The 25,950-nt window shown below is 43.6% G+C and overlaps 1 protein-coding gene across 6 annotated transcripts in view; it reads right to left on the minus strand.

Annotated features, from left to right (window-relative positions):
* The window catches only part of LOC310857597 (CCR4-NOT transcription complex subunit 1), a 42,586-nt gene that overhangs the window by 6,492 nt on the left and 10,144 nt on the right, over positions 1-25,950 (minus strand). For 3 of the 6 annotated variants that reach the window (XM_083763327.1, XM_083763328.1, XM_083763329.1), the window contains exons 15-42: positions 24,484-24,606; positions 24,130-24,281; positions 23,675-23,825; positions 22,719-22,926; positions 22,102-22,227; positions 21,447-21,571; positions 20,260-20,625; positions 19,756-20,001; positions 18,332-18,472; positions 17,792-17,971; positions 17,527-17,643; positions 16,967-17,077; positions 16,226-16,303; positions 15,596-15,776; positions 14,141-14,298; positions 12,922-13,218; positions 12,606-12,746; positions 10,575-10,679; positions 9,726-9,845; positions 8,178-8,372; positions 7,344-7,486; positions 7,115-7,223; positions 6,322-6,491; positions 5,361-5,592; positions 4,621-4,869; positions 4,180-4,343; positions 3,566-3,683; positions 1,688-1,789 (exon numbers count right to left, since the gene is read on the minus strand). In XM_083763327.1, the coding sequence (XP_083619453.1) occupies positions 1,688-1,789; positions 3,566-3,683; positions 4,180-4,343; positions 4,621-4,869; positions 5,361-5,592; positions 6,322-6,491; positions 7,115-7,223; positions 7,344-7,486; positions 8,178-8,372; positions 9,726-9,845; positions 10,575-10,679; positions 12,606-12,746; positions 12,922-13,218; positions 14,141-14,298; positions 15,596-15,776; positions 16,226-16,303; positions 16,967-17,077; positions 17,527-17,643; positions 17,792-17,971; positions 18,332-18,472; positions 19,756-20,001; positions 20,260-20,625; positions 21,447-21,571; positions 22,102-22,227; positions 22,719-22,926; positions 23,675-23,825; positions 24,130-24,281; positions 24,484-24,606 (4,608 nt within the window). Of the gene's footprint in view, positions 1-1,687; positions 1,790-3,565; positions 3,684-4,179; positions 4,344-4,620; positions 4,870-5,360; positions 5,593-6,321; positions 6,492-7,114; positions 7,224-7,343; positions 7,487-8,177; positions 8,373-9,725; positions 9,846-10,574; positions 10,680-12,605; positions 12,747-12,921; positions 13,219-14,140; positions 14,299-15,595; positions 15,777-16,225; positions 16,304-16,966; positions 17,078-17,526; positions 17,644-17,791; positions 17,972-18,331; positions 18,473-19,755; positions 20,002-20,259; positions 20,626-21,446; positions 21,572-22,086; positions 22,228-22,706; positions 22,927-23,674; positions 23,826-24,129; positions 24,282-24,483; positions 24,607-25,950 lie in introns of all 6 variants that reach the window. The other 3 variants (XM_083763326.1, XM_083763330.1, XM_083763325.1) reach the window with 2 other exon arrangements.

Raw genomic sequence — 25,950 nt, forward strand, 5'->3', positions numbered from 1 at the left:
TGGTTCATGTCCAGACATGTCAACCTCTCAAGTCACTGTTATGCTATCAAACGATCTGTTGATTTTGTTTACTGAGACAATGATCACATATGTGCATAGAATCATCATCATCATGACGTTATCATGACAGGCAGATATAAACATAAATAAATTATCATATACATACTACACACTGAATGAAAGCCCTAAATGTCTAATTTTAGGAGGAAAACAAATAAAATACACATATCCCATATACTGTTTGTCAATACTAGACTATTGAATCCATTTCATTTATAAAATTCTCTTTTTCAGAGAGAACTTTAGCCCATTCTGACCTGAGATCAGATTCATACGAGGTTTCCACTGGACACACACTGGTCTGATTAGAGAAAGCATGGACCTATAGAACTATTATTCACAAAATAAGGCATATAGCGACATGTACATACTATATACCGTATGAAACAGAAGACTCTCTGCTTTCATAAGAAAAAAACTAATACTGTAATAATAATAAAAATCACACCCATGTGAAGTGAGCAGTGCAATGTTGTGAAGTGAGCAGTGCAACATTGCACTGCTCACTTCACAGGGGTGTGATTTTCATTATTATTACAGTAGAAGTATTTTTCTTATGAAAGCAGAGAGTCTTCTGTTTCATACGGTATATAGTATGTATAGGCCTTATTTTGTGAATATTTAGTTGTCAGTTCCTTGTCTTGTCTAAAATACTCTGAGGATTTCAGAAAATGCATGGACCTGAAGAACCATTATTCACAAAATAAGGCCTATAGCGACATGTACATACTATATACCGTATGAAACAGAAGACTCTCTGCTTTCATAAGAAAAATACTTCTACTGTAATAATAATAAAAATCACACCCATGTGAAGTGAGCAGTGCAATGTTGTGCAACATTGCACTGCTCACTTCACAGGGGTGTGATTTGTATTATTATTACAGTAGAAGTATTTTTCTTATGAAAGCAGAGAGTCTTCTGTTTCATACGGTATATAGTATGTACATGTCGCTATAGGCCTTATTTTGTGAATAATGGTTCTTCAGGTCCATGCATTTTCTGAAATCCTCTCTGGTGGGCGCAAGCTGCATTCAACAGCCAATTACTGACAAACTATACATGGGACCATGTGTATTTGTTTTCCTCCTAAAAGTAGACATTCAGGGCTTTCATTCAGTGTGTAGTATGTATATGATATTATTTGTGTTCATTTTTATATCTGTCTGTCAATGTCTGTCAACTTCAACCTTCCATATCTCTGCTGTTTTTTCAAAAGAGCAGCGTGCAGTGAAAAGCAGGTTTTAGAAAAAGGTCAATATCTCCAGAATGGAAGATGGTAGAATCATATTTTTTTTTTTAAATTGAAGTGGACTAGTTTGGCTTCCTTTTGATTTATGCAATGTGCGATGTGCTATAAGAGGCCCCTCGCTGTGGGCCCCTAAAAAGTTAAAAAGTCCAATGTTAATCGCTTAGCAGAAGCAATCCTGAGTAGAATTTCAAAAGTTAGCAATCAATGTGTTAAATTGACAAGGATATTCATATTTCAGCTATGCTGTTCCTCTGAGGTAAATAAATTAACAAGGATATTCATATTTCAGCTATGCTGTTCTCTGAGGTAAATAAATTAACAAGGATATTCATTACAGCTACGCTAAATAAATTAACAGTGGGATAAGTGAAATACCTTGTAGAGGATTTGCATAGGTTTGTTGAGTTCTACATTCCTTAGGAAGGGTGCCAGGTACTTAAAGAGATCGATGAGTAGCTGAGCATACATGGGCCAACCCTAGAAGAGAAGAGAGAAACATAAGGTATGGAATTGGAGCAAAATTACCTACTTTCAAACTGGAGTGCACAATTTGGCCAGTTTGGGCAAGTTATTCGAATGCTAATATTAATAAACTACCAAAAGTAAACACCACGTTATCCATTTGTAATATCTGTAGGTATGACAACGTATGCAGGTGCGAGAAAAAAATAATAGGACATCAGCACACTGTTCTTGTTCCCAAATAAAACGTTTTAATACAACATTTATACGTGAATTCTTTGCTTGGGTACATTAATAGTCCTTTTTCTCTTCAAAATGAGACAAACTACGATCTTTGGGACCTTCTAAAACTAAACTTTCGTAGTTTCAAGAAAGTGAATCCATCGCGCATCGACACGGCCTAGAATGAGGGTGTGGCTCAAATATGGAGGGCTATCACTTCCGGGTCGGGCGGAAGTGGTCCGTTCTGTGTTTTCTCACGCAATTGCCTGGCACTGGCCTCACGATCCCACCAATAGTATTAACCCATTCTGACCTGAGATCAGATTCATACGAGGTTTCCGCCGGACACACACTGGTCTGATGAACCCATTCTGACCTGAGATCAGATTCTAAAAATGTCAGTCGCTCTTCGATTTTTCAAAAATAGCAGACCTACAAGCTCGTATCGATATGAGCTTGTAGATCTGCTATTTTTCAATAGCTAAAGCATAACATGATGCCGACACCAAAATGGGTGCCCGGTCAGAATGGGTTAAAATACATTTGACTGGAATCTCTTCTCTCAGCCTAGCGATATTGCAATAGGATTTCATTGAATGTTTTTTGTAATATGAAAAAATGCAGCCTTTTTTCTTTTACTTTTTGTCCTTTTCTTTTCTTTTCGTATAGTCTGTTGTTTGTTGTTTTTCTTGTCTGTTCTTCCTTCAATAAAAATTAAGTGAAAAAACAAATGAAAAAAAAAAAAAACATTTTACAGGTTATTTTATCCTGCACCCATTTACATTCCTGTTCAGATGTGCGTATACTATTGAAGTGGTTCCCAAACCTTTTCACGTCAAGGACCCCCAAATGGACACTTATAAGCCTGCAGACTCCCATTTGAAAAGATGTGCCAGGGACCCCCATAAAATAATTTTTATTACAGCTCTAGCAGTGATCCTCAACCATTTTAATTTCAAGGACCCTCAGTTTGATATGCATTAGTCTAGGGTACGGACCCCCATTTAATGGCATTTCTATCTCTGAGACCCCAATTTGTATGGTAAAATCAATGTTAATTTAACTCCGAGTGTACAAATTTGTACACTCTCAGAGTTACAGACCCATAAGGGCTGATTTGGTTCCAAACTATCATTTAGCTGGGAACCCCCTGGAACTGCCTCAAGGACTCCTGTGGATCCCTGGACCGCACTTTTGGAACGACTGTATATTATATTATATTGACCCTATAAACAATTTAGTATATGTAAGGTTTTGCCCACTCAAATGGTACCTCGTCATATAATCCCCACATATCCTACAACAACTTCTGTGAACAGACTTCACTGTAGTAGCTTTTCATAAATTATATTTGCTGTCATGAAAGTTTATAGTTAGAGAAATTCAAAGTCCAGCCGTCTGCTGTCCAGCCTCTCCCACCCCTCACTGGGGAAAGTTCTGGGAGGAAAACAGAAACGGGGTGAGTTGTCTTGTTACCCCCTGCTTACCTTCTGCTGAGTGTGTGTGTGTACGTGCACCTCGTTTACCTTCTGCTGAGGTGTCTGTGTGTGGAAGTGCATCCTTGCTTACCTTCTGCTGCGGCGTGTGCGCCAGCATCCTGGCGATGAAGATGCGGTGTGAGATGAGCTCCAGCCAAGCGTAGACGAAGCCCGGTGCTTTAGTGGGCCGCAGGATGTGGAAGGTGTTACTGCAAAGGACAGGACATCCAGTCAGAATGGCTTCAACAAGGACAACCTCCCTGGAACCTTTAGATTTACCATTAAAGGAGAATCTGACCAGCAGGGTTTTTTTTTTTTTTTTTTAAGAGAAAAAGAACATCTAGAACGCACCGTAGCTCAGAGCATGCGCGCTGGGTCATAGGCTTGTTCACCTTTTTACAAGAGAACCTTTGGGACAAAACACTGTACATCCTATTCGGTCCTTATGAAAGAAATAAGCGAAATAAGCGATTTAGTGTAGGACCCAGTGTGTACGGTAGGTGCTGCAGTGTGCTCTGGATTAAGGAAATGGTTATAATCCGTAATTGTCCCTTTACACAGGCCGACATTCTTCAGAATTTGGACATGGATGACCTTTTAGGTTCAGACTAAATTACATCTTCACTGCCAAGCAAAACAGAGCATCTGTGAATACGCGAAGAGACGGCGTGAGACCATGCTGGGTCGTCCGGTCAGTTCTCCTACCAGAAGGCGGTGAGTGTCTGGAAGTTGATGGTCTCCAGGACGTGTTCTGGGGCGTTGAGCTCCAGCAGCAGCATGATGAAGATGCGATGGTACGGCAGCTGCTGGAACTCTGTCTGACGCACGTCATGGTCCTGGATTAACACACCTACGACGATACCCAGCACCTGGACACACACACACACACACACACACACAAAATGTGTGAGCTTGTAGAGCTGCCATTTTCACTAAATGTTCACCCAAGAATAGGGACGCAAGTGTTACACATGATGTAACATGTGTAAATCTAGTGTGTTGTAGCCAGCATTCTGTTCCAGTGTTCTATGTAGTGGTATGCTGGGGAGGGGGCATCAGGGCCTGGGAGCTGAACAAGCTCAACAAAACCACCTCAATGCCTCAATTTCCCTTCGGGGATAATAAAAGTATATCTCAGGGTCGTACCTTGTTGAGCAGGTTGATCTTGGTGACCGTGTTGGTGGCCTCTCCAGAGTGTTTGACCAGCAGGGCGATGAGCCTGACGAAGGCGTCCAGGTTGTGGTAGCACTTGGCCCGGATGATGGCGGCGCTGGCGGCGGGGTTGTGCTGCTGCTCGGCCTGCGCGCGGTAGCTGATCTCCACGCACATCTCCGTGCACAGCCGGAAGAACCGTGTGATGAGGTCGTCCGTTTTCAGGATGCCTTGCTGGTGCATCTGGGGACGGATGGACGGGGTGAGGAGGAAGCAACAGTTATGGACTGGAAATGAAATGACACTTTGACATGTTCGCTGAATGATAATCAGGGTTTGTCGTCGTGGTGCTTGGAGAACGTGAGAAGAATTCAAAAAAGGGGAGCTCATGTTTATGGTAAATGCCAGAGTTAATGCAGAGGACAGACTGATGAAGATCGGATGGTAACGCAAGTTCTAGAGCCCGACCGATGAATCGTTCTGACTGATATTTCGATATATTATTTGACTTTTTTGACGGCATTGGTATGTGTCGGAATTTGTCGCAATATTTGTACCACATTCAACGTTTCCATCCATATGTTATTTTTTTAATCTTCCAAATAATTCAAAAATAACTGATCTTAGACAATCTTTGCACAAAATCGATAATCGGTGCTCTCCAAAATTGAGATCAGCATCAGACTCAGATTTCTGGCCCCTGGTCAGGCTCTAGCAAGTTCAGGTGTTTGTACCTGTCCTACAAAGGCAGAGAAGGCCTTGGTGCTGTCCCTGCCAGCGGCAGCAGAGTGGTAGAGGTTGACCCACTCTCTCAGCAGGTACTCCGCCTTCTCCCGGAGGCCTGGAGGGTCGTCGTACTCCGACGCCTGCGAGATCCCCGAGTGCATCATGAAGTTGGGGCCGCCGTGCGCGCGGTCGATCATGGCCTCGTAGTTGGAGCGAACGACGTCCATCAGCTGCGGAAGACTGGGGAGCGCAGGTAGGAAACGTCATGGCAAGGAGAAAAAAAAGCTGATCAAATAAAAGAGCGCAAATGAGTCTACGGCTGCGCAATACAATAGTGGAGCAGTTCATTTAACTGATCGATTTAATCAACGACAATAGCTGAACGACCAGCCCCCAAACATGGACAGTGATTTCTTTAAACACCTGTCTGACCCAATGATCTCCCGACCGTACTCTGTAGTCAGTTTGAGATGTAGGAGCCTTTATATAGTGTTGATTTTGACAGAAATGTTGCTTTTGCTTTTGTCTTTTGAATAAAACTTAAGTCACATTTTAGTCAACTGAAATTATTTAGTGTTAGTCTAGTTTTAGTCAAGTCTAGTCTAGTCTAGACCTGAGACCAGATTCTACAAATGGCTTCTAAATCATGAGTTTTCTGAAAAACCTATGTTTCAGTGGTTCTCAAACCATTTCATGTCAGGGAACCCAAAGAATTATGTAATTGGCCGCCGACCCCTATCTGAAAATATGTTGTTCCAGGGACGACCCCCCCCCCTCCCCCCACCCCCAGAAGAAAAGATACGACTAAAAAACATTTGCTGTGAAAGAATATGTATTCAAAGATTTGCGGCACATTTTCCCCCGATTTTTCAACAGCTAAAGTTTGAAATAATGGTTAAAGTGGTTCAAAGCTAAAGGTGTCACAGATGCGTTCCACGTCTGAATGGGACAAAGTCAGCGGTCTCTTACCCTTCAGGAGCGTTGGCCCTGGAGTGAGCGCTGGTCCTCATCAGCGTCTCGATGGTGTGGAAGAGGTCGGCCTCGGTGATGTGGCTGACGCTGCGCTCATCCACCAGCAGCAGCTTCACCAGCTGCATGGCAAACGCCACGGCCATGTAGTGTAAGCCGTTCTCCATCGACTGGAAGAGGAGGACGGAGAGAACACAGCTTTAGCCTACTACAGTTCAAATTACATTTCACAGTAGACGCAACAGCTGTGACTGTACGTTTTTATTTTAGGCAGGCTGAAAAAGACCTCTTATTAGCACACCAAGATGGAGCACGTTGCACGAGCAATGTTTGCACGTTGTCATACCAAACTTAAAAACACTGAAACACCTAACGCTGAGAGTGTACAAATGGAAAGCATTGTAGGGTCCCGGAACCAAATGAATGCGTTTGGTTCCATTTGTACACTCTCAGAGTTATGGGGGTCTGTGACCTAATGCATGCCAAAGTGGGGGTCCTTGAAATTCAACTGTACTCTAGTACAGTGGTTCCCAAACTTTTCAGGTCAGTAGAGAGACATTAGACGTTTCCCCGGGATCCAAACTAGTGAAAATAGCCGATCTACAGGCCAAGTGCAAACTTTGGTGCCCAGATCAAGAAAGTGCGGAAGTGGGTGCTTCAAATGCCACTGAACAACTTCCAATGAAATGCCTGGTTAAGCCTAGGCCACCATATTTCTCCCCCCATGTCCTGTCTGACCTGTCTTACAATAGAACGTTCTGGATTAAGAGTGCTAAATGCCTAAATTGTGTACCTGTGCCAGGTGCAGGTCGTACTGCTGCATGTTAACCAGGTGGTTCCTGATCAGCAGCTCCACTGCTTCCACGTTGTACTTGTACTCATCCCGACACTCGATCAGACACCTGGACAGAGACAGGCAAACGGGTTAAGACAATTCATCACGGCACATGAAAAATGGGTTAAAAAAATCATGGGATAGAAACACTTAGAAAAATGTTATATATACGAGTGTTGGTGGTCACCTGGTGATCTGCTTGTTGCACCACTGTGGTCCGTAGGCCCGTCCGTCCTGCAGGGCTTTCAGCACCAGCAGATGACACTCTCTGTAGCGCAGCAGGAGGTCAGCGTCTGCTCCGCTGGTGGCGTCCAACAGACCCTCCACCGCCTAGGAAACGAAGGAAAAGGATCACTCCTTTAACCCATTCTGACCTGAGATCAGATTCATAACGAGGTTTCCGCTGGACACACATTGGTCTGATTGACCCATTCTGACCTGAGATCAGATTCTAAAAATGTCAGTCGTTCTTTGATTTTTTCAAAAATAGCAGACCTACAAGCTCGTATCGCGCCACTCGGTGGCGCGATATGAGCTTGTAGATCTGCTATTTTTAAATAGCTAAAGCATAACATGATGCCGACACCAAAATGGGTGCCCGGTCAGAATGGGTTAAGAACATTTAAAACAAAAACGGTAAATCCGTCTACACGAGATTGCAAGAGTAAGCTATTCATTCGAATGCCATCAACCCATAATCACTAGTACTAGGTTACTCGTCAAGGCAATGCAATGGATTGCGATTAGGAAACACAGAAGTGAAATTACTGCCGCCGAAGCAAAAACATTTTGAAACTGACTTACGTGGTCGGTTAAGACTGAGGTTAGTGGACTTACGTGGCCGGTTAAGACTTGGGTTAGGGTTAGATTTAGGTTTAGTAATAGTCGGACAACGCAACCAATGCCACATCGGACAATGGCCGACGACGTCTCCACTCCAGTAGAGACTACTGGCTCATAAGTAACCTACTGGTTAATATGGGTTGATGACACTCGAATCCACTGGGGCTATTGGTCTTACCTTTTGCAGCAGGCCCAAAGCAGCGATTCCGTCCCTGGAGTTCCGGGCCAAGGCCACCGACTCCAGCAGCGTCCGCAGGGCCTGGGTCTGGGGGTTCATGGCCAGGGCCGGGGGGATGGCGTGGAGGTGCTGCTCCAGGTCGGCCATGCACTTGTCGTAGATCTGAGCCACGTCGTCTGTGGCCCACGCTTGTTGCTGTGGAACAGGACGGGAGACATGGTATGAGACACTGTTTGGGTCATGGGAACAGGACGGGAGACATGGTATAAGACACTGTTAGGGTCATGAGAACAGGACAGGAGACATGGTATGAGACACTGTTTGGGTAATGGGAACAGGACGGGAGACATGGTATAAGACACTGTTAGGGTCATGAGAACAGGACAGGAGACATGGTATGAGACACTGTTTGGGTCATGGGAACAGGACGGGAGACATGGTATGAGACACTGTTTGGGTCATGGGAACAGGACGGGAGACATGGTATAAGACACTGTTAGGGTCATGAGAACAGGACAGGAGACATGGTATGAGACACTGTTAGGGTCATGAGAACAGGACAGGAGACATGGTATGAGACACTGTTAGGGTCATGGGAACAGGACGGGAGACATGGTATGAGACACTGTTTGGGTCATGGGAACAGGACGGGAGACATGGTATGAGACACTGTTTGGGTCATGGGAACAGGACGGGAGACATGGTATGAGACACTGTTAGGGTCATGGGAACAGGACGGGAGACATGGTATGAGACACTGTTTGGGTCATGGGAACAGGACAGGAGACATGGTATAAGACACTGTTAGGGTCATGGGAACAGGACAGGAGACATGGTATAAGACACTGTTTGGGTCAGTGGGAACAGGACGGGAGACATGGTATAAGACACTGTTTGGGTCATGGGAACAGGACGGGAGACATGGTATGAGACACTGTTAGGGTCATGAGAACAGGACGGGAGACATGGTATGAGACACTGTTAGGGTCATGAGAACAGGACGGGAGACATGGTATGAGACACTGTTAGGGTCATGAGAACAGGACGGGAGACATGGTATGAGACACTGTTAGGGTCATGGGAACAGGACGGGAGACATGGTATGAGACACTGTTAGGGTCATGGGAACAGGACGGGAGACATGGTATGAGACACTGTTTGGGTCAGTGGGAGTCGGGATCCATTTGTGGGTGGCGAATACTTTATGGGTCCCTTTGTTTTTCTGTTTCAAACTATTTTTTTTTTTTTTTTTTTTTTTTTTAACAGAATTAAAAAAATGCAATGATTTTTTCATGAATTTCATGAAGAAATCTAAGAAAATGTATTTATGTTCTATTATCATTCTAATGTTTTATGCTTTATTATTAACCAAATTTACCTCAATTGTTGTTAGACACTTCCACTAATTTGGCAATCCTTTGTGAAATTTAACATATGAAATTGAAGATGAGTCAGCCTAATTTTGTAATACTTCGTGTAAATAACCACTTGGATAGCACCGCAACAATCCACGGGAAGATTCAATTGTGTGTTATAATATAAAGTCACCTTCATGGGCTGAGCCAAGAAGCCTGTGGGTTGAGATAGATCATTGCTGGGCAGGAAACCTGGAACGTTTCTGGCAAACTCCTCATACACAGCCAGTTGCTTAGGGTCCACTCCTCCCACCTACAATAAACAGGCAAAAAGGTTAATGTACTTTACAGTCAATTCAACAGTGGAGCAGAGATCCAGTAGAACTAAAAGACATGTTTGGTTTCACTCTGAAAATAGCAGATCTACAAGCTCACAACGCATTGTGACTTGTGAGCTCATATATCGGCCATTTTCAGCATGCAACCAAAATCAGGCATTACTTACGCCATCAAGGCCGGCCAAAATACATTTTAGTCGACTAAATCTACATTTGATATGGTCGACTAAAAACTATACAAACACTAAAACATTTCAGATGACTAAAACTCAACAGAATTTCATTCAAAAGACTGACTAAACTAAATCCATATTTACAGTAAAAAATCACTGTTCTTTAGTAGCAATGGCTCTAGTTTACACATTAGTCACTGTCGCCCCTTTTTCACCAAAATAACTTTTGAGTCTAGAACTGGTTCTGTTCTTTGTTTAAGATGGATTACATCACATCTGCATCTTCCAACCTGAATAGTGACACGCTCACTTTGGTTCCCACTTGAGGGCAAGAAGAAGTATTTTTAGGGTAACAGATCCAAACTAACTTTTAGGGATCGGGAACCAATTAATTTGGTTCAAAATGAGGCATAGAAAGAGAGAGAAGAACGGAAACCGGTTCAAATCTGGTGGAAAAGGGGCCTGTGTTTATTAGAAGCTAGAAGTGTGGTGTGGTGCGTTGAGCCCACGGTGGGTGAACGGTGGTCCCACCTTGAGTCTGATCTGCTCGGGCATACGTTCAGCCTGGTAGGTCAACACCACAGGGTCACAGTAGCGACGGCCCTCCTGCCGCGCGTGCTTCCTCAGCTCAAACTCCTGGAAGACAGAACAGAACATGAAGCAACTCACAACCACAGAGGACATGCCTGTTCCCAGACAACTGCTAATTAAATGACCATTCGGTAAACTGTCAAAGAGCACTTTAGGGTGATGAAAATGGGATACCCACTGTAAAATAATTAACACCTCTTGTCATGCAAGCATTACACGGTCAAAATGACATGTCAGCAGATTTATGAAAGGCATCCTACTGTATAGTAAAATAAGCCGTTTTGCATCAATAGTTATATCACCACTTTTAACAGCTTGCTCAGAGACTAACTTTTAATATTCAGTGTCTGTAGTCAAATGTGTGCGCGAGTGAAATGTTTGCGGCTGCAAGAGTCAATACCTTTTTAAGCTGTTCTTTTATATGCATAAAAGATTTATATCTGAAAATATCCGTAAACAAATATATTTAATTTTTTCTCGTTTTAAAACAGTTACAGGAGTTCTTACTGTATGGTGTGTGTGTGCGGTATGAAATGTGAGCCTACCATAATCACAGTAATCCTTGTGGTGGCAAAAATGCATATAAACACTATGGTATTGATTAATTGAATGTAGCCTACTAGTAGATGATACTTAACACTCTAATTACCACCTGTTCTACACTGACAAACTCATTAGAGACTGCCGACTCATGGTATTTCAATGTGTGAGTTAACTATAGAATAGAGTCCATTTAACCCATTCTGACCTGAGATCAGATTCATACGAGGTTTCCACATGGACACACACTGGTCTGATTAACCCATTCTGACCTGAGATCAGATTCTAAAAATGTCAGTCGCTCTTCGATTTTTCAAAAATAGCAGACCTACAAGCTCGTATCGCGCCACTCGGTGGCGCGATATGAGCTTGTAGATCTGCTATTTTTGAAATAGCTAAAGCATAACATGATGCCGACAGCAAAATGGGTGCCCGGTCAGAATGGGTTAAGGAATGACCATCTCTGTGTTCCTGAAACTCTGTACACTGCTGAAAGTATAAAATATGTGTGTGGAAAGTGCTGGGGGAAGCTCTGGAGGGAGACAGTAGTCTCTCTCCAGTGTGATTACATATATACAATAAAATAATAAGAGTTCGAATGCTGATGGTCGAGTCCTGCTTCTTCCTGATGTTGTTTTACTTACTAACAGTGACATCAAAAGCTGCGATTTACATCCTTAATATTCCATATGGGCTTTTGGAGAGAAATGAACTTGAAGCTGCTGTCACTTTCACATTAGAGCTGTGCAGTGTGCACCTGGTCCTCGTTATCTCAGGCATCAAGGCAATTATGCTTCTGCACTGGCAAATAGGGTCTCAACGTCGATGTGAAGTACAATTCTGAGGTATTTGCACTTTAATTGAGCATTTCCAATATTTTACTTCTACTCCACTACATCTCAGAGGAAACTATTGTATTTTACTACACTACATTTATTTGAAAACTTCAAAGTGACTAGTTACTTTTATTATTATTACAAATCATACATTATACACTTCAGCCCAATGTATTTATACTTTTACTTAAGTAATTATTTTGAGTACTTTTGCCACCACTGGAAAAAGCATGCATATATCGGCATCAGTTGATATCGGTATTGGAAATTAGGAGTTGGGCAATATCGGGATATCGGTAAAAAAAACAATATCGGACATCCCTATCAGTAACCCTGTGAAAAGCTGCACTAAATACCCCTCTAGCTTCAGGAGACACTGGTTTAAAAGCCTGTATTTATAACGGTCACAAACACCTGTCTAACATATAAAAGACCTTGAATCGGCAATAGACATTCATTGATTCTGGCTCATTTACATGGATGTGAAAATTGAAAAGGTTGATTAATGTGCATCGTCCCTGGTAAATAAATATACTAATATGAATAAATCGCAGCGCAGCTTGTTCCCACTAGTGGGCCTACAGCCCCCTCTCACCGTGGCCAGTCTCTTGTCCATCTCTGGGCCAGCCTTCTCCACGGCAGTCTTCTGAATGAAGCAGCAGGCCAGCTCACAGTTGTCCTGGGCGATCCTGGCCGCAGCCTCCTCCATCATCTCCCTCTGTTGGGGCGTCGGTGCCTGGGGAATGAGAAGACATGTTTAAAACATTTAACCCATTTTGACCTGAGATCAGATTCTAAAAATGTCAGTCGCTCTTCGATTTTTCAAAAATAGCAGACCTACAAGCTCGTATCGCGCCACTCGGTGGCGCGATAAGAGCTTGTAGATCTGCTTGTAGATCTGCAACACTGACCCTGAGCGCGGCGGCGAAGCTGTTCTTGAGGTTGGTGGCGATGCTCATGAGCAGCGGCTCGCGGCAGGTGATCATGGCCATGCCGGCGGTCAGGTTCCTCATCATGTGGTGCGCGGCCACGCGCATGCGCGACTCCTCCGAGTCCAGCGCAAAGTCCTTCCGGACAATCTGCTCGCAGGTCGTCATGGCGATCTTGATGGAGCGATCCACCACGGGATGAACCAGCTCCTGGACGGCCCGCTCCACGGACTGACGCACGCACTGCTTCAGCTGAGGGTGGGCTTGTAGCAGGGGGATCTGGAGGAGAGATACGCCTTTAGTTTATTACTGAGGGTGGGCTTGTAGCAGGGGGATCTGGAGGAGAGATACGCCTTTAGTTTATTACTGAGGGTGGGCTTGTAGCAGGGGGATCTGGAGGAGAGATACGCCTTTAGTTTATTACTGAGGGTGGGCTTGTAGCAGGGGGATCTGGAGGAGAGATACGCCTTTAGTTTATTACTGAGGGTGGGCTTGTAGCAGGGGGATCTGGAGGAGAGATACGCCTTTAGTTTATTACTGAGGGTGGGCTTGTAGCAGGGGTATCTGGAGGAGAGATACGCCTTTAGTTTATTACTGAGGGTGGGCTTGTAGCAGGGGGATCTGGAGGGACAGATACACCTTTAGTTTATTACTGAGGGTGGGCTTGTAGCAGGGGGATCTGGAGGAGAGATACACCTTTAGTTTATTACTGAGGGTGGGCTTGTAGCAGGGGGATCTGGAGGAGAGATACACCTTTAGTTTATTACTGAGGGTGGGCTTGTAGCAGGGGGATCTGGAGGGACAGATAGACCTTTAGTTTATTACTGAGGGTGGGCTTGTAGCAGGGGGATCTGGAGGGACAGATAGACCTTTAGTTTATTACTGAGGGTGGGCTTGTAGCAGGGGGATCTGGAGGAGAGATACACCTTTAGTTTATTACTGAGGGTGGGCTTGTAGCAGGGGGCTCTGGAGGGACAGATAGACCTTTAGTTTATTACTGAGGGTGGGCTTGTAGCAGGGGGATCTGGAGGGACAGATAGACCTTTAGTTGATTTTTGTTGTTATTTTTAATGTCATGATTATGAATTGAATACCCAGGACCTGAATGGAAACAAGACAGCAAGGACTTTTTTTCGGTGATCCCATTGGACGGGTCAAAACAAGCGAATGAGTTAACAGTGCCAATGAAATGCACACTTACATTGACGTTGATATTGATGTGTGGGGCCAGGCCTGCCAGGGCGTACACATTGATGTCATGGTAACTGAACTGTGGGGTGGGGGGCCCAGTGGTCGTGGGCCCAGTGGTGGTGGTGGCAACAGGGGTGGAGGGGGCGACTGCAAATGGAAGAAATTCTCCTGTTGGTTAGAAAACGCTTTTTTGATTAGGAAGGGGTTAGCCTGGGAGGCTGGATAAGCAAAGCAAGAAAGCAAAAAATGGACACGCATGCTTACGGTACAGATGCAGGAAGGTGTACAAAGTGTACAGCACTTTGGTTGACCTCTGGTCTTTGTAAATGTGCTTTATAAATAAAGTTTGATTTGAAGAATGCACTTGTTACAGTGTAGACTTCTGCCAAATAAGGACAAAACTCTTGCTGTTTTTTCATGTCTAAGTTTGGACTGATGGTGGTGCAAGAGTAACCCGACTCCGGCAGATTGCGGCAGCAGTGAGTTCCTCCTCCTGCTCCCATCTGGTCTCTCTCGGGCAGAGACGATGCACTCCGAACACCTGCTGATCGGAGCGATATCCGGCCGCTAGAGGCGGGGTCAACCCGAGACTGGTGACGTATTGTAGCTGTGCCACAGTGCAAATGTAAACAACCCAACAGGACTACAACTCAAAGTTATTATGGAGATATCATATTTTTGTCCCGCTGCTTCGGGTTCATCGTTACTGCTTGAGAGAGACCAGATCAAGGCAGGAGGGAACTTGTGAACTCAATATTGCCTCAATCTGCGGCGGAGTCAGGTTAGTGCAAGAGGACAAAGCGTGACAAATCAATAGTTTCTTGCTCTTGGAAGCAAGATTGTTCACTGCAAAATGCAAATGTCATAAACTCCTTTTTGACATGTTGGTCACAGGCAGACAAAAATAGGTAAGAGGTAATAAAAACTGAAATTAGCAAGAACATACATGGATTTATGCCAGACATCGCAACATAACAGATCACAGCATAAAGCAGGATTTCCCATAACAGCCACCGTGCCACAGCTGAATTTCCAGCCTCCCCGTTAACCCCATACGTTGATACAAAACGACAACGGTGTGTCAACATTAGTTCTTTCTAGAGGAGGAAAAGGGTCATGGCTATGAGATAGATACAGTAGATTCACATTTCAGTTGCATTTCAAAAGACCATGGCAGATATACTTGCATGATTAAATAATTGCATTATGTTACAAGTAGAGTTAAATGCTCTGATGCAGTAATGACAAATTGTTTGTCCCTTTCTCTCTGTGGACTCTGCTGTAAACGTCAAGATCCGGTTCATATTTGGGGCACAGCGGTTATCCCATTACAATTGTTCTGCCAATACTAAAAAGCTGTTGACGGAATAACAAATAGGAGAATTGAGGTCTTTTGTCTGCTGCACAGGAAATATGATGCCGATTGGCATTGTCGTTGGGAGATTAGTGGCTCCTGTAGACTCACCTGTGGGAACGATGGGCAGCATCTCTTCTGGAGGCTTCATCACCTCTTTCTTTGGCGCGGACAGCTGCTCCTCCAGGCTCTTCAGCTTGTCCTTGTCCTTCAGCAGGTTGCCAGGTTTCAGGTCGTTGATGTCCAGAGAGAGGTTCTTACACAGAACTTCAATTTCAAACTTCAAGTTCAACTGTAGGGAATTGGACAAACGAGGTTAATCAGCAGGGTTGAAAACAAGACACCCAATTATTAGGATAAATATTTTATATTTGTAGATAGACAGAATAAAATATATTTTAGTCTATAGTGTGTCAGTCTACTTCATGTGGATTATGCAGTTGTTGCGCACTGACATTTTGCACCTAATCCCATGTACGTGTTTCGTTTCTGCTTTTTCTAGCACCTTAACTAATGTTCAAACGTATGCACAACATACATCTGCAAATGTCCATGTCTTATCTCAGGCACCACGTAAATATGTACATATTTAGTCTGTTTTGTTTGATCTCCTCCCCCCAACCCCTTCTTTCCTTTCTTACTTCTACAGAAATGCACAAAAAAGATGTTTACTGCCACATTTGGACACATTAATTTCCAGTAGTAGGCATTAGAGCAGCAGCAACGCTGGCACTTCCTTACCTTGAGGTCGTGCTCCTGATGCAACTCAGCCAGAACATTCATGATGGCCATGGTCCAGGGGTTCTGGGGCCTGAAGATCTACCGCGCAGGGCACAAAGACATCCCATTACAGTACACTGACGACTATTAATAAACAACAACCAAGATAATGTGAATTGGGATTTAGTTAAAGGAGAATTCCATGCTAGAATGCTTTCTTATCTTTCTTACCTTTCTTTGTAGTTGTTACGTCCCCACCAAAGAGGTCCAGGTGTTTTTTTGTGCAAAAACTCCTTATTGGCTATTTCCCCTACCATAAGCCCTCAATGAATTGCATTGAATGGGAATTGAATGGGGCTATGGGGTGTTATGCTAGTTCGCTTATTTCCATCGAAAGAAGTAGTAAAGTGTGCCGTTTGGGATATTATTTACATTATGAAGAGAGGATATATACAAAGAAATTATAATTTTGAGCGATGGAAATAAGCGAATTAGCACAACACCCCATAGCCCCATTCAATTCCCATTCAATTCAATGCAATTCATTTAGGGCTTATGGTAGGGGAAATAGCCGATAAGGAGCTTTTGCACAAAATAACACCTGGACCTCTTTGGTGGGGATGTAACAACTACAAAGAAAGGTAAGAAAGCCTTTTAGTATGGAATTCTCCTTTAAGAACTATACAACACTCATGCTTTGCATGTCCTTAAAACAAAACAAAAAAAAGAATGGACATGGGAGTAGTTAGATTTGAGATTCACCATGCTACGCAAACTGGACTCCAGGACTTTGGCCACAAAGGGAACCACATACAGCAGCTCCTGTTGGCCTTTCAGGTAGGCCTCCAGCAGGAGAGACTTCACCTCCAGGTCCTGAAGGAAGGTCAACAGATTGATGAAAAGTTACAACTCAAGGATCATCTATCCAAGTGTGTACACAAACATAAATCAGTAGTCTGTATTAGGGCTGGCCGATGTGACTCCAAATCAACATCACGATTATTTTAAACGTGTGCCTTGATTACGATTAATGAACATTTCTATTGTGAAAATAGCAGATCTACAATCTGTGCAATTCCTGTACACCACCACTGTACAACGAAGTACAATACAGAGTTAAGAGGTTCAATCCATTTAGTCCAGCATAAAACAAATCTATTCACATTTTTTATGTCAATTTATTGATACAAAATACAATAAATAATATATAAAAAATAAATATTGATTCTCGTTTACAATTTGGTTATTGGTACTACTAAATATCGGACACTTTAGGTTAATTGCTCAGTCCTAGTATGTAAGTAGGTAGTGAAGCTGCTTACCGTGTACAGGATAGGTTTGTTCTTGGCCAGCGTGATCATGCCAAGCCAGTGGCCCAGGTTTTTCAGCAGGGAGCGATCAGAGAAATTGGCAGCTGCCTTGTCTGAGGTCAATAAAACCTAAACCAGAGATTAGGCAAAGGAGAAGAAAGGGTTCGTTTTGCGATGGGAGGCTTTCAAATGACACTTCTTGTCAGAGCAATCTTTCTACCCAGGCACGTAAACCCTTCCCGGAAGACTTTTCCAAATGAAGACAGCAATGTTTTACCTTGATGTTCCTGTACGTCTCGGCAAGGACCGCTTTGACAAACTCTGGGTTCTTCAGTGTGTCCAGGAAGTTGGAGTAGAGACTGTGAAAGTTGGGCTCAATGCTGACACGCTTCATCACCAGGTACTGAGATACCCAGGGCATGAATTCATCCTTCACAGTTTCCTTTAGTTCTTCAACCTGGCAAAATAGAGGTTGTGTTTTTGTAATGAGGCTGGGTGACTTCAAATCAATATCAAGATGTCATGTTAACGCTTGGGCGCCAGGCGGATACAGGGAGCTCTTACTATGAGGCACTTCCGTTTTTCGCTAGCTAAAATGCATGAAGCAAAAGCGCCAATGCTAACGTTAGCCCACGTTTGCCATCTTTCTCCAGGAATGTTAATACTCGGGCACCACTTTTCTTTTATTGTCGTTTAACGTTTCAAATCTCAGCAGATCTTCATCAGGAATTTCCCCGAGATGGAAAGATCCACTGAGATCGAAACATTGAAAGCAGCAACAAAAAACAATAAAACATCTCCTCCCATGATCCTTCACCTTCTGTGTCATGTTGGACTGAGAGAGATTGTTGAAGATGAAGGCGATCTTCTCCTGGACGTTCTCCGGAGGCTCCACGATCCTTTCGTTCTGGTCTGTGGCCACGAGCAGGGTGTCAATGTTGGTCGTGTTGATGGAGGGCTGCAAGCACAGGACAATGAGGTTTCTCTACCAGCCGCAGCAGCCAATATCATTTTGACAAGTTTCTAGTTTAAAGGACAACTTTAGTTTTTTTCAACCAAGGTTCATGTTGTAGGTTGTTATTAGAGAAACTAAAAGGTGAGTGTTAATTTTCTTTCATTTGCTGCTTTCTTTCGTTTTAGGGATTTTAGCAGTTTTTGACAGGGGGGCGGGGGCATTCGAGCATGGGGCTAAATATGTATTTTTTAACACAATTTTATGGTGATTTATTTTTTTATGGTTTACTATAGTCCTAATAAACGCCAGGAAATTACATCTGGCCACAAAAGATCACAGGATCTATTGAATGTGACAAACATATTGAGCCTACTGTATACATACAGTATAAGCCTTCCCCCAGTAGGCTACCTTCACATTCAATAGATCCTGTGATCTTCTGTGGCCAGATGTAATTTCCTGACGTTTATTAGGACTATAGTAAACCATAAAAAAAGAAATCACCATAAAATTGTGTTAAAAAAGACATATTTAGACCCATGCTCGAATGCCCCCGCCCCCCTGTCAAAAACAGCTAAAATCCCTAAAACGAAAGAAAGCAGCAATTGAAAAAAAGATTAACACTCATCTTTTACTTTATCTAATAACAAACTAAAACATGAACCTTGGTTGAAAAAAAACTAAAGTTGTCCTTTAAGTGCCCATGCATGGGGTTGTGCCTCGAACATCTTGTGCACTGTGGGCAGGTTAAAATGGCATTTAGGACCATCTTTCTGAAAACTCACGACCTACTGTAGCACTCATTTAATTTCATCACCGTTAGTAATGCCATGCAGATGTATGTTGGTTACTTGTGAGATGTTGTTTAAACAAGATGTTTCTACAGATATATACTATGCTGTCCACAGATGCAGATCTCAAGTATGTTTTTCAGATGTTAGGTTTGATGTTTGTTTACCAGGCTATCTGATGACTAACTACTTACTTTGTAGCCCTTTCACTATTTATGTGGACCATTTACCCTGCCGTTTTCTTTTTTATATATATATAATTTGGGGACCCCCAAAATAAATTTGCAACCCCCGGTGGGTCGCGACCCCTGTTGTAAGTCACTCTGGACACGAGTGATTTCTAAATGCCTACATTGTAACGCAGAAAAATCCTTAGCGTTAATTTGTAACCCAGAGTCATGCGTTACATTTTAACACTCAAAAGAGTTCAGTTCACACTAATTTCTTATTATTTAAAAAAGAAAAAGATACTTGATAATCGTATACATCACTTACCGGCACATCTTTCTTGAAGGTGGTGGGCGTGGGCCTGGTGATGGTGGTGGTCTTGGCGACGGTGGGGGGGGCCGTGGTAGTGGTGGTGACCAGGGTGCTGGGGGGACCTTGCTGCGGGGCCTTGGGCAGCACGCCGGGCTGCTGGGACTGGGCCTGGACCTGGGCCAGCGCCAGGCTGCCGGGGGTGGTGATGGAGCCCTGCATCTTCACCGGGGGGTCCCGTGACTGCTGGCCGTACTCGATATACTGCACGCACAGGATATGGGAATTGCAGAGCGAGAGATTTATTTATCTAGGAGTAGGATTCCCTGCTCCGTGCCAAAGGCTGGGACAGAGCTCAGGGTGGACAATAACCACATCAACACTGGCCATGCATGCCTATTGGACAATTCAAGATTACCATATTTATTTATTTTTAAATACCAAGTCTGCAACATCTAGATTAGGCTATTTGTGACATGTGCACATAATAAAAACTGACGTAAATTAAGGAAACCTGTTTACCTCTTGTAAATGATGGGGAAATTGCAAGAAGTGACCGATGGAGGCCAAGTGTTGACAGTACTGGGGATAGTCCTTTAGTCTGTTCTTAAATCTATCTAGAGCAGCAATGCCAAAATAATACATTTTGGACCCGAAAGGTTTCCGTAAGGCTTCGAGGACGTAGCGGAGGGCCAGGCCCAGGGCCATGTACGTGACCAGGCCCTTCTCGATGATGCCTCCAAACAGGCAGGCGGTGATGTGGAGCTCCTTGTCCGGGTACTGGGGGAAGAAGCGGTACTCCTCAAACAGGTTGCGCAGCATGCAGTTGAACACCTCCCGCTCTCGCTTGATGGTCGAGTCCTTGAACCTCTGCAGCATCTCAAGCACCTTCGTGAGGAAAGAGGGGTTGAAGAGGGGGAAAAAGGAGAAGTCGTGGGTCAAGTTAATTGGTTGGTCAATCTGCAATAAAGATTCCATGAGCATCAAACCTCCAAGAACAAAGTGATGAAGTAGTACTACGGACTGCCGTTTGTTTGATTGGATTGGATCAAGCGAGTGACAGCGATGAGCGTCGCAACTCTGCGCCCTCGTGGAGCGGAGCGGGAGCATTTTTAATTGAGCACTGAGCGGGTTTTAACCCATTCTGACCGGGCACCCATTTTGGTGTTGGCATCATATTATGCTTTAGATATTGAAAAATAGCAGATCTACAAGCTCATATCGCGCCACCGAGTGGCGCGATACGAGCTTGTAGGTCTGCTATTTTTGAAAAATCGAAGAACGACTGACATTCTTTTAATCTGATCTCAGGTCAGAATGGGTTAATAATTAAACTGTCAGGATGTAATAGACATTTTTTTAATCTGATCTCAGGTCAGAATGGGTTAAAATTGGTCAGAACGGCGTCCGGAGCAAGAACTGTCCTCCACACGTGTTTAGAAGCTAAACGCTTTGATTTGGTGTGTGCAGATTCTGCAGAGCACATTTTACTAAAAGTATGAAAGTGTCCTGAAAAATTGGAACATTCATCAATGCGTGATTTGTGTGCCTGTTAAAGTGGGAAAGCTAGTGAATGTGTAAATGTTTCGATTATACACAGAAGAACATGTTTAATCACTTTTTAAACACAAATGTTTATGCTCCGAAGGCCATCAGGCTTCTGGCAATAATGTCTGCCATGTTGTACAAATTCAAAGCTGGGTACCTACCTCATCCACAGACATGGTGGGGTGTGGTGGGTGGTTGTAGATGCGTTGGAAATAACTGTTAGCTTCATCGTCTATCTCCTTACTAAAGTGCTGGTTTGCCTCTGGCCACACCTGAGAGAGGTCCGCTAAGGGGGGAGAAAGGAGCTCTTAGTCCTCTGGAACATTCTGAACACTAATAAAGCATGCTAACTAACGAATTCAGAAAAACTGTTAAAAAACAAAACAAAAAAAGGATATGGGTAAAACCTCAAAGCAACATAAAAGACATCAAAAGAATTCCAACAGATCGAGTCAGAGTTCTTGTTGATGGCAAAAGCACACTCAAGTGGGGCTGTCCTCAGAAGCAGACACAGAATGGAGGACTGATCTGTATTTCCTCCTCCATTTTAAACAGGTTAGAAATGCTGTGCATTGTCTCGTCAAAATGTAGTACAAAATGTCAGGCATTTCTTAAGACGGATAGCCTCATCGATGTCCAAGAGGTCGTCAGTGACAGAAAGTCTGTCACATTTTGAGAAGATTTGTCCTGTATCAAAAACCTGGCACTGAGAAATTGATCTAGAAATAATAATTGGGAGAGGAAATACAGCGTTGAGCAGCGCAGGGCGGGGCTCTCAGTCACACCACTGCCGCCACTTACAGGCCGCCATCTTACTCTGCTGAAAGGTGGGAGGGTTCAGGCCCGGCGTGCTCATCTTCCTCGTGCCGAACGGGTCGCTGCTCACTGCCGGCATCCCCAGACTAGAACCAATACCAGAGCCGATGCCCGAACCCAGAGGACCTGAAATCACAGCAAAAGGGCGTTTAGTACCGTAAATTACTTCTTCAAACGTTAAAATTCATAATAGAAATGAATATTTATTAGAAACTATTTATTTCACTTGAGTGTTTGTTTTTTTGAGCGGTGCTAGCCGCTGCTACACATTCTTTTTTATTTTATTTTTAATAAGCAACAAATAGTTGTAGTGGCACCAAATAAACTAATATAAATCAAGACTAGGTTTTAAAGATAAAAAACATGGAAAAGCAATATGAATATTATTGCCATTTAAGATCTATAAAAGCCTGTTTCGTGTTCATCAATAGCATGTCAATAGAACCTGTGAAGCTTTATTGCAGTTTGTCAGAACAAAGAACAAAGTCTGACTGTTCCCGTTCCCTTCAAGTTTGGGGTCGAAACAAACCTGAAAAGAGAACACTTCACTATATTGAACAGAGTGTATTTTGGTAGGAGAAAAAAAGAACAAAAAGCATAAGTACCAGAGTCCATACCGGGAAGCTGCGACGACAGGCTTCCGATGCGATCCCCAAACGGTGTGCTGGGGTTGGGGTTGGAGAGCGGCGGGAAGGCCTTGGCAGGGGACTGAGGGTTGCTGAAGGCCGAGCTCAAGGAGGAGGGGAAGCCCTGCATGCTCTGGGTGTGAGACGTGGCCGTGCCACCTAGGTTCAGAGAACCCATGGCCGACAGAGGGTCGCCCATCTGCAGCAGGGAGACACGGAAAACTAATCGAGTGCTGTCGGGTGCAAACCTTGCATGTCCAAAGCCATTCCTTTTTTTTTTTTTTTAACACTGCCATTGACGAGTATACTCGTCAATTGAAATCCAACGGTTGACTGCCATTTGGCGAGTATACAACATTTAACCCATTCTGACCAGAGATCAGATTCAGACGAGGTTTCCGCCGGACACACACAGGTCTGATTAACCCATTCTGACATGAGATCAGATTCTAAAAAATGTCAGTCGTTCTTCGATTTTTCAAAAATAGCAGACCTACAAGCTCGTATCGTGCCACTCGGTGGCGCGATATGAGCTTGTAGATCTGCTATTTTTAAATAGCTAAAGCACGACATGATGCCGACACCAAAATGGGTGCCCGGTCAGAATGGGTTAAGGGTTTTCATTGATAAAGTTTGATCATGCTCTTCGCCAACGTATGAATGGCCAAAGGTTGCCAGGCGACCAAGTGTGTAGGTTTTGTTCGGATTTCTATATATTCTTTATGAGCGGTAATCTCAAATCACTGGCAGCACACGTGCATATCTTCTGCCCTGCAAATTTCTAACCAATGGATGCCTCCCCTATGCTGCCGATGTCAATTGCTTTGGCACGTATTTCAGACAATGCTTTCGTGTTTGATTTGGGGTCAGGAACAACCCAGGTTTTATATGCAGTAGCCAGACGGTAGGTATGTACCCTCCACCCAGGAGGTGAAACGAAGCGATACCTGTACAGGAGAGATGGCGTCCAGGCTGCTGGTACTGGGAGCGCGACCCTTTGGCATCACCCCTGGTGGGGGCTGTCGGGCTTTGTTCATTACGTTGCTGCAGTTTGCGACCATGGTCAGGATGGTCTCCGATAACTCTTGGGAAACGCTCCTAGAACAAACAAAAAAAAACCAGCCGTCTCAGTTGAAGCCAAATTATACTTTAATGTCAACCCAGACGTCCCGGGTTTTGTGACTGTCGGGTTGAAATAATCTATGGGACATCTCATGCACTGACAGAGACCTCTTGGCATATTAAAACAGATATCGTTTGCGTCAAGACTCTCGAGTGTTTGTTTAGTATATTTTGGTTAATATACGAGACCATAATATTCTATACTCAATCGACAGTTACAAGTAAAAACCCAACAACAATAACAAAAGCAACCATATCAAACTAGATGTCTTTTTCTTACCCCGCACAAGACTGCAAGCAGGCCAGCATTGTGGCCAACGTCTCAGGGGGCAACTGGGCGCTTTTAGGCTGGTCCTTGTCGGGGGCCAGGCCCCCCATGATGGAGGGGCAACGCCTCTTTAGGAACGTCACGCAGGCTTGGATAAAGGGCTCCTGGAACAAAGATATTGCAGTTTGACACGCAAACACAAGACGGCTCTCATGGAACTCGAAAAATCTAATTAACACACAGTAATTTCCACAAAATGTATTTTAAAAGAATATACTTGAGAACGCCATAGTACACATAAATAGGCCCTGGATATTTTCATAACACTACTGGAAAGAAACCATTGTCGTATAGTCAAAGACTCACCCCATGCTCTCTAATTTTGTCAGTCAGCCATTTGTCAAGTTTGAGGTATTCACGGCGAGAGGCAAGTGCAGCAAGGTCAATAACAAAGGCAAAAGGAGTACCATTCAGCAGCATGGATAGGGACTGGAGAACAAACAGAGAACAATGACTTAGACCGAAGCTGCCATTATTCAAGTTGCCCGCCAGAGTTTCAGGATTAACCCAAACAATTTGTGTTATATCACAATTACATGAACTAATGTATACTGCCCTACAAAACCAACGTGCAGTAACTATTGAGGGGGGGGGGGGGGGGCGTTAATGGGTTTAACCCATTCTGACCCGAGATCAGATTCTAAAAAATGTCTTCTACATCCTGACAGTTTTCTGAAAAAGCTATGTTTCTATGTCAGTCGTTCTTTGATTTTTCAATAGCTAAAGCATAACATAATGCTAACACCAAAAGGGGTTCCCGCCCCAAAATGGGTTAAAACTGTTCAGCCAAATGAGATATCGGCAAATAAAGTGATATTACACTAATTGTCAATATGTTCTTGAGGTAATCGTTTATCCCCCCCAAAAAATCATGAAGGCTAATTTGGCCTTTGGGATACACAAATAAGTGGGCGTGTCCAAAAACGTAGTTACTGCACTCTGGCTTTGTAGGGCAGTAGAACTATGTGCTTGGTACAGTTTCTTCAGCAACGCACCCATGACTCGCAGCCAGTTGCGGCTGCTATAAACACACGTGCGAGAGGACAGCAGGCCTTGAGCACTGCAGTCCCTTTGGAACGCTCAAGTCGTGCATCTCGACCCCACAAACGGTACGTTTGCGACCGGTTCGTGTGATCGATTGAGCCTTACCAACAATTTTAGTGTCACTGTTAAAATGGATCACTGAATCAGATCCGATACATACTGTATGTTCTTGTCCTTTAACCTCAATTTTGACCTCCAATTTAGGTTTTATTCATTAGCACATTAAAAAAAAGTTAAATTTCAGCCACAACCAGCTCCAACTTGATCCCTGCTTCAATTATATACGTAATTCTCTCTCATTCTGAAAGTAAGCATTAACATAATTTTTTTAAGTTAGCTGACTTTATAGTTAGTTCACACTGTTGGAAATGTAACAATGTTGTAACATGAGCTAGCAAATGTTACCATCTGTTACTCTGAGTGAGTGACGAGTGATGTATTTTTTTTAATTATCTTGCAGTTTTCCAACAGTGCTATAGGATATATATGTGCTAACTTAAAAAATGTAAAGTAAACTCTTGAACGGAACAGGTGTCTGAGGTCTTTAGAGGTTATGTGAACATATGGACCTGGTATAGATCTGGTCAATTTAGTTTTTTTTATTTGCATTTGGACGTGGGAGGCTTGTTGGCTCCACTTCTTCAGATGCATGCCGACAGTAGAACCACATGCATCACTCTTTCAGTACGCTCCTAACCCCCAAACTAAATAAAATACATTATGTCAGAT

This window comes from Protomyctophum parallelum (genome assembly GCF_964188405.1).
Source record: "Protomyctophum parallelum genome assembly, chromosome: 4".
Taxonomy (NCBI): Eukaryota; Metazoa; Chordata; class Actinopteri; order Myctophiformes; family Myctophidae; genus Protomyctophum; species Protomyctophum parallelum.